Source organism: Squalius cephalus, assembly GCF_949319135.1.
Source record: "Squalius cephalus genome assembly, chromosome: 22".
NCBI lineage: Eukaryota > Metazoa > Chordata > Actinopteri > Cypriniformes > Leuciscidae > Squalius > Squalius cephalus.
In genome coordinates this window covers 305,001-317,500 of record NC_137143.1, presented here as the reverse complement: position 1 = coordinate 317,500, position 12,500 = coordinate 305,001, and the positions used below count along the sequence as shown (strand labels likewise).

The window sequence follows — 12,500 nt, the reverse complement described above, 5'->3', positions numbered from 1 at the left end:
TATCCGTGTTCTCCTGTGTTCTCCTGTGTTCTCTCTTCGTTCTCCCTGTGTTCTCTCCGTGTTCTCCTGTGTTCTCCTGTGTTCTCTCCGTGTTCTCCCCATGTTCTCTCCGTGTTCTCCCCGTGTTCTCTCCGTGTTCTCCTGTGTTCTCCCCGTGTTCTCTTGTGTTCTCTCCGTGTTCTCCCGGTGTTCCCCCGTGTTCTCTCCGTGTTCTCCTGTGTTCTCCTGTGTTTTATCCGTGTTCTCCCGGTGTTCCGCTGTGTTCTCTCCGTGTTCTCCCCATGTTCTCTCCGTGTTCTCCCCGTGTTCTCTCCGTGTTCTCCCGGTGTTCCCCCGTGTTCTCTCCGTGTTCTCCCTGTGTTCCCCCGTGTTCCCCCGTGTTCTCCCCGTGTTCCCCCGTGTTCTCTCCGTGTTCTCCTGTGTTCTATCCGTGTTCTCCCTGTGTTCCCCCGTGTTCTCTCCGTGTTCTCTCTTCGTTCTCCCTGTGTTCTCTCCGTGTTCTCCTGTGTTCTCCTGTGTTCTCTCCGTGTTCCCTCCGTGTTCTCTCCATGTTCTCCGTGTTCCCTCCGTGCTCTCCCTGTGTTCCCTCCGTGTTCTCCCTGTGTTCCCCCATGTTCTCTCCGTGTTCTCCCTGTGTTCCCCCATGTTCTCTCCGTGTTCTCCCTGTGTTCTCCCATGTTCTCTCCGTGTTCTCCTGTGTTCCCCCGTGTTCTCTCTTCATTCCCCCTGTGCTCTCTGCGTTCTCTCTTCGTTCTTTGTGTTCTCTCCGTGTTCTCCCTGTGTTCTCTCTTCGTTCTCCCTGTGTTCCCCCGTGTTCTCTCCGTGTTCTCTCTTCTTTCCCCCTGTGCTCTCTGCGTTCTCTCTTCGTTCTTTGCATTCTCTCCGTGTCCTCTCTGCGTTCTCCCTGTGTTCTCTCCGTTCCCTGTGCTCTCTGCGTTCTCTCTTCATTCTCCCTGTTCCCCCTGTGCTCTCTGCGTTCTCTCTTCATTCTCCCTGTTCCCCCTGTGCTCTGTGTTCTCTCCGTGTTCCCCCTGTGCTCTCTGCGTTCTCTCTTCATTCTCCCTGTTCCCCCTGTGCTCTCTGCGTTCTCTCCGCGTTCTCTCTGCATTCTTTGCATTCTCTCCATGTTCCCCGTGTTCCCCCTGTGTTCTCTCTTCATTCCCCCTGTGCTGTCTGCGTTCTCTCTGTGTTCCCCCTGTGCTCTCTGCGTTCACTCTTCTTTGTGTTCTCTCCGTGTTCCCCCTGTGCTCTCTGCGTTCACTCTTCTTTGTGTTCTCTCCGTGTTCCCCCTGTGCTCTGTGTTCTCCCCGCGTTCTCTCTTCGTTCTTTGCGTTCTCTCCATGTTCCCCATGTTCTCTCTACGTTCTCTCTGCGTTCTCCCTTCATTCTTTGTGTTCTCTCTGCTTTCTCTCTGCGTTCTCTCCGTGTTCCCCCTGTGTTCCCCCTGTGTTCCCCCTGTGTTCTCTTTTCATTCTTTGCGTTCTCTCTTCATTCTTTGCGTTCTCTCTTCATTCTTTGCGTTCTCCATGTGTTCTCTCTTCGTTCTCTCTGCGTTCTCTCTGTACGTTCTCCGTGTTGTCTGTGTTCTCTGTGTTCTCTCTTCATTCTTTGTGTTCTCCATGTTCTCTCTGTGCGTTCTCCCTGTGTTCTCCATGTGTTCTCTGTGCGTTCTCCATGTGTTCTCTCTTCGTTCTGTGTTCTCCCTGTTCTCTCTTCATTCTTTGTGTTCTCTCTGTGCTCTCTGTGTGTTCTCCCTGTGTTCTCTCTTCGTTCTGTGTTCTCTCTGTGCTCTCTGTGTGTTCTCTCTGTGCTCTCTGTGTGTTCTCCCTGTGTTCTCTCTTCATTCTTTGTGTTCTCTCTGTGCTCTCTGTGTGTTCTCTCTGTGCTCTCTGTGTGTTCTCCATGTGTTCTCTCTGTGTGTTCTCTCTGTGCTCTCTGTGTGTTCTCCATGTGTTCTCTCTGTGTGTTCTCCATGTGTTCTCCCTGTTCTCTCTTCATTCTTTGTGTTCTCTCTGTGCTCTCTGTGTGTCATCCATGTGTGCTCTCTGTGTTCTGTGTTCTCCCTGTTCTCCCTTCATTCTTTGTTCTCTCTGTGCTCTGTGTGTTCTCCCTTCGTTCTTTGTGTTCTCTCTGTGTGTTCTCCCTGTGTTCTCCCTGTGTTCTCCCTTCGTTCTTTGTGTTCTCTCTGTGCGTTCTCTCTGTGTTCTCTCTTCGTTCTGTGTGTTCTCCCTGTTCTCTCTTCATTCTTTGTGTTCTCTCTGTGCTCTCTGTGTGTTCTCCATGTGTTCTCTCTGTGTGTTCTGTGTTCTCCCTGTTCTCTCTTCATTCTTTGTGTTCTCTCTGTGTGTTCTCTCTGTGCTCTGTGTGTTCTCCATGTGTTCTCTCTTCGTTCTGTGTTCTCCCTGTTCTCTCTTCATTCTTTGTGTTCTCTCTGTGCTCTCTGTGTGTTCTCCATGTGTTCTCTCTGTGTGTTCTGTGTTCTCCCTGTTCTCTCTTCATTCTTTGTGTTCTCTCTGTGTGTTCTCTCTGTGTTCTCCATGTGTTCTCTCTGTGTGTTCTCCATGTGTTCTGTGTTCTCCCTGTTCTCTCTTCATTCTTTGTGTTCTCTCTGTGTGTTCTCTCTGTGCGTTATCCATGTGTGCTCTCTGTGTTCTGTGTTCTCCCTGTTCTCCATTCATTCTTTGTTCTCTCTGTGCTCTGTGTGTTCTCTCTGTGTTCTCCCTTCGTTCTGTGTTCTCTCTGTGCTCTCTGTGTGTTCTCCCTGTGTTCTCCCTTCGTTCTTTGTGTTCTCTCTGTGCGTTCTCTCTGTGTTCTCTCTTCGTTCTGTGTTCTCCCTGTGTTCTCCCTGTTCTCTCTTCATTCTTTGTGTTCTCTCTGTGCTCTCTGTGTGTTCTCTCTGCGTTCTCTCTGTGTTCCCCCTGTGTTCTCCCTGTGTTCTTCATGTGTTCTCTCTGTGCGTTCTCTCTGTGTTCTCTCTTCGTTCTGTGTTCTCCCTGTTCTCTCTTCATTCTTTGTGTTCTCTCTGTTTGTTCTCCATGTGTTCTCCCTGTTCTCTCTTCATTCTTTGTGTTCTCTCTGTTTGTTCTCCCTGTGTTCTCCCTGTTCTCTCTTCATTCTTTGTGTTCTCTCTGTGCTCTCTGTGTGTTCTCTCTGCGTTCTCTCTGTGTTCCCCCTGTGTTCTCCCTGAGTTCTTCATGTGTTCTCTCTGTGCATTCTCCGTGTTCTCTCTGCGTTCTTCATCTTGTTCTCCCTGGGTGTGTGTGTGTGTGTGTGTGTGTTTTCTCTCCGTGTTCTCTCTGCGTTCTTCATCTTGTTCTCCCTGGGTTCTCCATGTTCTCTCTGTGTGTTCTCCCTGTGTGTGTGTGTGTGTGTGTGTGTGTTCTCTCTGACACACATTTCACAGACTTCCCACCGTAAACAGCAGAACACACAGACTCCACACACTGCTGATCGTCTAACATGTTTCTAGGCCACGTCTAGATTCTGCACTACAGATTACAGGAAGAAAGGGTTTCCCGAGCTCTACGTGCCGATCGTGACACTCAGCCTTCAGGGAAACTCAGCCAGAGCAGCACAACAGCGCTGGTTTCCAGGCAACAAGAGATCAGAGGATCCACAGGAGCATTGAGTGGCCGTTACACACACACACACACCCCCAGCGCTCATGCTTCTCCTGCGGGAGCCGTTACTAGGGTCGGGAACCGAACTCGGTACTTAATGGCACCAACCGAATTATGTCAGTACTCTCATACCGATTCACATTAAATCAGTCGGTGCCTGAGAAGCATCTGTGCGTGAGAGTAAGACTATTTACATCCGGATCCTGCATGTTCTGCGTGTCTCTGTGTGAATGAGGGGAGCAGACGCGCGGATTCATTTACACCACACACACTCACACTCACACTGAAGCATGCGTGACACTCAGTGTTTTTCAGTCTCTGCAGTCTCATATATGAGAACATGAACTTCATCTCCAGAGCCGCTCTGTGCTGATGAACTTCAGTGACTCTCTGTTATATCATTAACACACGGAACCTCACAAGGTCTTCACCACAACCCGTCAAAATAAAAGTTTGTTTACCTTGATGATATATTACTGTTGTATAGTAGAATTTAGATCTCAATTTAATAATAATACTAACATTAATAATAATAATAATAATAATAATAAGCTATCAAAACTGTATTCAAGGAATAATCACACGTTTTCTTCTATGTTGTAATTTTAACAGTATAAAGCTGAGTTGTGCCACATGTTGTTTGACAAAAAAAAAAGTTTAATTTCATATAAAAGATCAATTAAGTTAATGTTTTACGTCTTCATTTGATTACTAGAAAATTTACAACACAGAATTTGTGGAAAACAAAAACATTTCATAGAAAAAAAATGTATTACTAAAATGGTTGTTTTAATTAATTTTCAAGCATCCCAGACAAAGGCAAGGCAGCTCCGGCATAGTGCCAATAACACTTCTACAAATGACTTAGTGTCTTTACAGTTAACATGCCTAGTACCGAAAAAAGGTACGGTTGGGTACCGGCAGCGAATTCCAGGTACTGGTAAAAATGTAAACAGTACCCAACCCTAGCCGTAACAAACACACACACACACACACACACACTCACCCAGCGTGCCGGAGATGATGTCCATCTTGTGCATCACCCCGTCCCGGTCTCCGATGCCTCCTCCTCTGGGCCCGTACAGTCCCACCGCATGAACCTCGTCCACGAACGTGATGGCGCCGAACTCATGAGCGACATCACACATCTCCTCCAGCGGACACACAGCACCTGACACACACACACACACACACACACTCCGTGAGCTCCTGAAGCGCTGACCCGTAACCAGATCCCCAGAGGCTCTCACTGACCGTCCATGGAGTGCACCGTCTCGAACGCCACGATCTTCGGGCTCGAGGGGTCCGACTGCTCCAGGAGCCGCCGCAGGTGCGCCGCGTCGTTGTGCCGGAAGATGAACTTCTTGGCGCCGCTGTTCCGGATGCCCTGGATCATCGAGGCGTGGTTCCCTGCGTCTGAATAGATCTCGCAGCCTGAGGACAGAACAGCTGATTAGAGAGGACAAGTTACTTCCTGCAAATAACTAGGGATGAACGGATCGCAGTCGGTCGTGACGCGTACGGGTCGGCACGCATGTCCTCTGTCGGCGAGGGTTCTCTCGGTTCTGTCATGAGTCAACAGTTGAGGAAGAAAGCGGGTGTGTGTCGGTTTATTCGGTCTTAAAGTGACAGTAGCCTAATATTCCTGCTGTCGTCTGTCATCAATGCTAATAAAACAACTAAATACAGCTTTAACAAAGATGAAACTCTATTCAATTTTTACAGTGAATAAACAGTGTTAGTTTACATTTAAGCTTAATTATTAATTTCTGTACCTGAATATTACAGTTAGACTTTGTAACTGTTATTTAGTATTAATCTCTGCTTGTAATGTGTGTATTTGTTCTTATTTTATTTCTGACTGTTCACTTGTTTTTAATAATGTGTGAAGTCTATCAGTTAGGCTAGTAGTTTTTGATGTAGTATCGAAGAACTTCAAGGGAACTTTAAGTAATAAATGAAAAGCAAAGTTACCCCCCCCCCCCGCCCCAATATATATATATATATATATATATATATATTAAATAATACTTTTGCTGATCCGAAAGATGATTTAATCCGTGGCTCAACAACCGTAAATGATCCGAACTGTGAATTTTGTGATCCGTTCCACCACTACAAATAAACACGTCCATGATGTGCATATTTAAAGGGATATTCCACTTTTTTTGGAAATAGTCCCCAGCTCGGTAACTTCCAACGTGACCGGGACTAAGTTTGTCTAACCTATTAGACCTATTTTCAGGCGCTGCGTCATATCATTACGCCTGCTGGACCCGTGGTACGACAGCAAAGTTTCCTGATTATTACGCAGGAATGAGAGTATAGTTCCTAGCCATATCAGCCTAGAAAATCGCAACTCTACATTTTCTGTCGGTCTTAGTACACGATGTAACTACAGAAGAGTCAAGTTTTAAATAGGAAAAATATCGAAACTCTTTGGTCATTTTTTTGAGAGAGATGCAAATGGTCCTGTCCGATTCAATGATCTATGCTAAGCTATGCTAAAAGTGGGACCGACAGACCCGGAGATCGGCTGAATGGATTCCAAAATGGTAAAACTGTTTAACTTTGGGGGAGTTGTAAAATGAGCCTATTTCCAAAAAAAGTGGAGTATCCCTTTAAGAATGTGAGTGTGTGTGCTTCAGTGTGTGTGTTTGTGGAGTTACCGGGCAGCATCTTGGCGAGCGTGAAGAGCGTGGAGTCATTGGCCACGAAGCAGGAGGTGAAGAGCAGCGCGGCGTCTTTCCCGTGCAGATCCGCCAGCTCCAGCTCCAGGTCCACGTGGAACTTGCTCGTCCCCGAGATGTTGCGAGTCCCTCCGGCGCCGGAGCCGTGCTTCGCTAGAGTGTCCCTGTCAGAGAGAGCAAACACACACACACCTCAGCACAGGCCTTTGTCAACACACACACACCTCAGCACACACACCTCAGCACAGGCCTTCGTCAACACACACACCTCAGCACACACACCTCAGCACAGGCCTTCGTCAACACACACACCTCAGCACACACACCTCAGCACAGGCCTTCGTCAACACACACACCTCAGCACAGGCCTTCGTCAACACACACACCTCAGCACAGGCCTTCGTCAACACACACACCTCAACACACACACACCTCAGCACAGGCCTTCGTCAACACACACACCTCAGCACAAAAACAACATTAGATTTGCATGAACATTCTATTCCAGGATCATTTCATTAGCTGAAAATGTCCCAATGCGGCGTTATCCACAGTAGCGCGGGCGACTCACGTGATGGTCTGCAGCACCCGCGGGTGGCGGCTCATGCCCAGGTAGTCGTTGCTGCACCACACGGACACGTGTCTCCTGAAGGACTGGCACTCGGAGTAATCGTCCGCCATCGGGAACTCCGTCGCTCGCCGGTTCACCGTCTTGAACACGCGGTACGTGTGATCGTCCTTCTTCTCCTCGATCTTCTTCTCAAAGAACTCGTCGTAGCGGAAGTTGGACACGGCTGAAAGAGAAGAGCACTGCGCTTCAGAACAGGGTTACAGCACAGGAAGTGGTTTACAGGACAGGAAGTGGTTTACAGCACAGGAAGTGGTTTACAGGACAGGAAGTGGTTTACAGGACAGGAAGTGGTTTACAGGACAGGAAGTGGTTTACAGCACAGGAAGTGGTTTACAGCACAGGAAGTGGTTTACAGGAAGTGGCCAGTATGGGACAGAAGCACGTACTCTTGGGCATGTTCTCCTGCAGCAGATGCGAGACTCGAGCGGGTCGCTGCCTCATCAGCTTCTTCATGAGGTCTCCTCCCATCTTAGAGTTCAGCTCAGAGGCAGACACGTCTGTGAAACAGCAACAGTCAGACCAGCAAACCGCTCGAACACAACGCATGAACTCAGTCAGACCAATGATTAAATGTAAACCTATATATATATATATATATATATATATATATATATATATATATATATATATATATATATATATATATATATTACTCACCTAAAGGATTATTAGGAACACCATACTAATACTGTGTTTGACCCCCTTTCGCCTTCAGAACTGCCTTAATTCTACGTGGCATTGATTCAACAAGGTGCTGAAAGCATTCTTTAGAAATGTTGGCCCATATTGATAGGATAGCATCTTGCAGTTGATGGAGATTTGTGGGATGCACATCCAGGGCACGAAGCTCCCGTTCCACCACATCCCAAAGATGCTCTATTGGGTTGAGATCTGGTGACTGTGGGGGCCATTTTAGTACAGTGAACTCATTGTCATGTTCAAGAAACCAGTTTGAAATGATTCGAGCTTTGTGACATGGTGCATTATCCTGCTGGAAGTAGCCATCAGAGGATGGGTACATGGTGGTCATAAAGGGATGGACATGGTCAGAAACAATGCTCAGGTAGGCCGTGGCATTTAAACGATGCCCAATTGGCACTAAGGGGCCTAAAGTGTGCCAAGAAAACATCCCCCACACCATTACACCACCACCACCAGCCTGCACAGTGGTAACAAGGCATGATGGATCCATGTTCTCATTCTGTTTACGCCAAATTCTGACTCTACCATCTGAATATCTCAACAGAAATCGAGACTCATCAGACCAGGCAACATTTTTCCAGTCTTCAACTGTCCAATTTTGGTGAGCTCGTGCAAATTGTAGCCTCTTTTTCCTATTTGTAGTGGAGATGAGTGGTACCCGGTGGGGTCTTCTGCTGTTGTAGCCCATCCGCCTCAAGGTTGTGCGTGTTGTGGCTTCACAAATGCTTTGCTGCATACCTCGGTTGTAACGAGTGGTTATTTCAGTCAAAGTTGCTCTTCTATCAGCTTGAATCAGTCGGCCCATTCTCCTCTGACCTCTAGCATCAACAAGGCATTTTCGCCCACAGGACTGCCGCATACTGGATGTTTTTCCCTTTTCACACCATTCTTTGTAAACCCTAGAAATGGTTGTGCGTGAAAATCCCAGTAACTGAGCAGATTGTGAAATACTCAGACCGGCCCGTCTGGCACCAACAACCATGCCACGCTCAAAATTGCTTAAATCACCTTTCTTTCCCATTCTGACATTCAGTTTGGAGTTCAGGAGATTGTCTTGACCAGGACCACACCCCTAAATGCATTGAAGCAACTGCCATGTGATTGGTTGATTAGATAATTGCATTAATGAGAAATTGAACAGGTGTTCCTAATAATCCTTTAGGTGAGTGTAGATATATATAAAAATTTACCTTAAAGGAATAGTTCACTTTAAAATGAAATTTCTGTCATCATATACTCACCCTCATGTTGTTTCAAACCTGTATGAATTTCTTTCTTCTGCTGAACAGAAAGGAAGATATTTAGAAGAATGTCAGTAACCAGACCGTTTCTGGGTCTCATTGACTTCCATATAGTATATTTTTTTCCTACTATGGAAGTCAATGGGACCCAGAAACTGTCTGGTTACTGACATTCTTCTAAATATCTTCCTTTCTGTTCAGCAGAAGAAAGAAATTCATACAGGTTTGAAACAACATGAGGGTGAGTATATGATGACAATATTTTCATTTTAAAGTGAACTATTCCTTTAAGGTAAATTTACAGTTTTTGGAAGTGAAAAAGAACAGGTCATTGAATAACTTACAGTGAAACACCGTAAATTGACATTCCCACAATTCCCTGCGTGACACTTCACATTTGATGCATTTTGTTGCAATAACTGTTTCTTCATAGTTTTTCTTATTTTTTTATAATCGGTGATGTACATTAGGGTTTTATGTTACATTTAATGTTGTTAAATTGATGTTTCTTGCATTTTTTTCATTTTATGAGTTACCATGACGGTGTTCAGTGTGTGTGTGAAAGAGTCTGCAGCTTCTCTATATTAGTATTAACTCTCTAGTGGAAAAGCTGTTTGTGATGAGCTATGATTGATCATGTGACTCATCTCCACTGTGATTGGTGGTTGTCAGTGTATTAAATTGGTACAAAACAGATATTAATACTTCAATAGTTCAGTAAATTAACATTATATCAGATGAAGAAATACATTTAATACTGTAAATTTAAGTCTGTAAAACCTAAAATATTGCTACCATATTTTTTACTGTAAATTTCTGGCAACCACAGCTGACGTTTTTTACCGTAAATTTAAAGATTTTTTTTTTTTTTTACAGTCAACATACCTTATTATTCTACATTTGACCTTTGCATTGGTCTGAACTAAAACGACAGACGCGCTGAATGAAAACACACGTTCCCTCTCTGCCAGTAGGTGGCGCTGATGGAAGAGCATGAAAACACACGTGCTCACAAACCTTTGCACACGGTGCGAACCTCAGACACGTCCTCCTGTAGAGCCAGGCTGGCCTGCCGCACCACAGCACTGTTGCCCTGGCCCATCTCTGCCGCCAGGAACGGGCACTTGGAGGAGGAGCCGGCGGGAGGGTGTGCCTGGGGGGGAGCGGGGCCGGCGGAGGGGCCCTCAGGGGCCGCGGGCACATCTACAGCACAGAGAACACACTTCAGCAAACACACCTCACTCTCTCACACACACACACACACACCTCACACACACACACACACACACACACACACACACACTTGGGGCCCTCAGGGGCCGCGGGCACATCTACAGCACAGAGAACACACTTCAGCAAACACACCTCACTCTCTCACACACACACACACACACACACACACACACACACACACACACACACACACTTGGGGCCCTCAGGGGCCGCGGGCACATCTACAGCACAGAGAACACACTTCAGCAAACACACCTCACTCTCACACACACACACACACACACACACACACTCACTGACTGTGACCGCTGGAGGTCATGGACCCGAGTGAGCGCACCAGTGGCCTCGAGGCGAGGTCCATCATGACGGGACACTTCACTCACACACACACCTACACACACACACACTCACACACACCAGGGCTCGACATTAAGCCTTTTCATGTGCTTGTCCTTTGGACAAGTAAATCTGTCATTCACTTGTCTGAGTAAAAAAGTTGCTTGTCCGGAATTTTTTTGGTGTGTGTGTGCTGTAAATATCATTTATTCTGAAGAGATATCCTCATCTGTGTTCAGTCAGCTCTGATATATTTAAATCTGCATATTGTCAAAATGTTAAAAATATTAAAACACATTTTGAATGTTGGCACTGGCAGTGTGTTGTTAACTGAGTTTAATCTGAGTTTACATTTGTCTGGATTCCTCAACAGCACAACCTTGTTACCGTCAGTAATACATTTATTATCCACTATCGATCGCAAATAAATATAATACAATCAGAATCATGCTCTCATTTTAGTGATTCCCTAGTTATATTTTTGTTATTGACGTTTAATCAGGTTACTAAATTCTCTTTTACTTGTCCCTTCAAAATATCCACTTGTCCCGGACAAGCGTTAATGTCGAGCCCTGCACACACACACACACACACACACACACACACACACACACATCTGGTTCACTATCTTTGTGGGGACTCTCCATAGACGTAATGGTTTTTATACCGTACAAACTGTACATTCTATCCCCTTACACTAACCCTGCCCCTAAACCTGCCCATCACACACACACACACACACACTAACCCTGCCCCTAAACCTGCCCATCACACACACACACACACACACTGCCCCTGCCCCTAAACCTGCCCATCACACACACACACACACACACACACACTGCCCCTGCCCCTAAACCTGCCCATCACACACACACACACACACACACACACACACACACACACACACACACACACACACACACACTGCCCCTGCCCCTAAACCTACCCATCACACACACACACACACACACTGCCCCTGCCCCTAAACCTGCCCATCACAGGAAACATTCTGCATTTTTACTTTCTCAAAACAACTCATCCTGTGTGATTTATAAGCCTTTTGAAAAGTGGGGACCGCTGGCTGGTGATCTCAGGTTTTACTATTCTTATGGGGACATTTGGTCCCCACAATGTAATATAAACAAGGGCACACACACACACACACACACACACACACTTGGGGCCCTCAGGGGCCGCGGGCACATCTGAAGCACAGAGAACACACTTCAGCAAACACACCTCACACACACACACACACTTGGGGCCCTCAGGGGCCGCGGGCACATCTACAGCACAGAGAACACACTTCAGCAAACACACCTCACACACACACACACTGACCGTGACCGCTGGAGGTCGTGGACCCGAGTGAGCGCACCAGTGGCCTCGAGGCGAGGTCCATCATGACGGGACACTTCACGGCGTACGCCACCAGGCTCTTGCGGGTCTGCTGGAGGAAGGCCTGGGGGACGCGGGACAGGAACGGGCAGCGCATGAGGGCGTCCATGATGATCCTGCAGAGTCTGAAACACAAGCGGCTCGTTAGATCCGGCAGTCTCCGAGGTCGCGAGTGTGAGCGTGTTCCTGTAACTCTCACACGATTGGCTCAGAGCCACGGCCTGAATCACATGATCACGGCTCACAGGGATCAAACCACTGTAATGCTGAACTCCTACAGTAATCTGACCCCAAACACACCTTCAACTGTAGAGGTGCTCAACACACACACACACACACACACACACACACACACACACACACACACACACACAGTTAGACCATTACATCTGATGATTTCCTCATTCAGATCACTGTGATTAGGAGGAAAGCCTGTCAGGTGATGATCTCTGCTCAGTGTGTGTGTGTGTGTGTGTGTGTGTGTGTGTGTGTGTGTGTGTGTGTGTGTGTGTGTGTGTGTTACCTCTCCTGTGTGAAAAGAGACGTGTGTATAAATGTGTATATATATATATATATATATATATATATATATATATATATATATATATATATATATATATTTACATATATATATAATATATAAACA

General features: G+C 46.5%; 1 protein-coding gene across 2 annotated transcripts in view; it reads right to left on the bottom strand.

Moving 5' to 3' along the window:
• alas1 (aminolevulinate, delta-, synthase 1) overlaps nucleotides 1–12,500 on the bottom strand; it is a 16,094-nt gene that overhangs the window by 3,144 nt on the left and 450 nt on the right. The window contains exons 2-8 of one of the 2 annotated variants that reach the window (XM_079857238.1): nucleotides 11,798–11,979; nucleotides 9,902–10,087; nucleotides 7,328–7,438; nucleotides 6,882–7,104; nucleotides 6,290–6,474; nucleotides 4,875–5,054; nucleotides 4,627–4,791 (exon numbers count right to left, since the gene is read on the bottom strand). In XM_079857238.1, the coding sequence (XP_079713364.1) occupies nucleotides 4,627–4,791; nucleotides 4,875–5,054; nucleotides 6,290–6,474; nucleotides 6,882–7,104; nucleotides 7,328–7,438; nucleotides 9,902–10,087; nucleotides 11,798–11,963 (1,216 nt within the window). In that variant the 5' untranslated portion in view covers nucleotides 11,964–11,979. Of the gene's footprint in view, nucleotides 1–4,626; nucleotides 4,792–4,874; nucleotides 5,055–6,289; nucleotides 6,475–6,881; nucleotides 7,105–7,327; nucleotides 7,439–9,901; nucleotides 10,088–10,417; nucleotides 10,491–11,797; nucleotides 11,980–12,500 lie in introns of those variants that run through there. The other variant, XM_079857239.1, reaches the window with a different exon arrangement.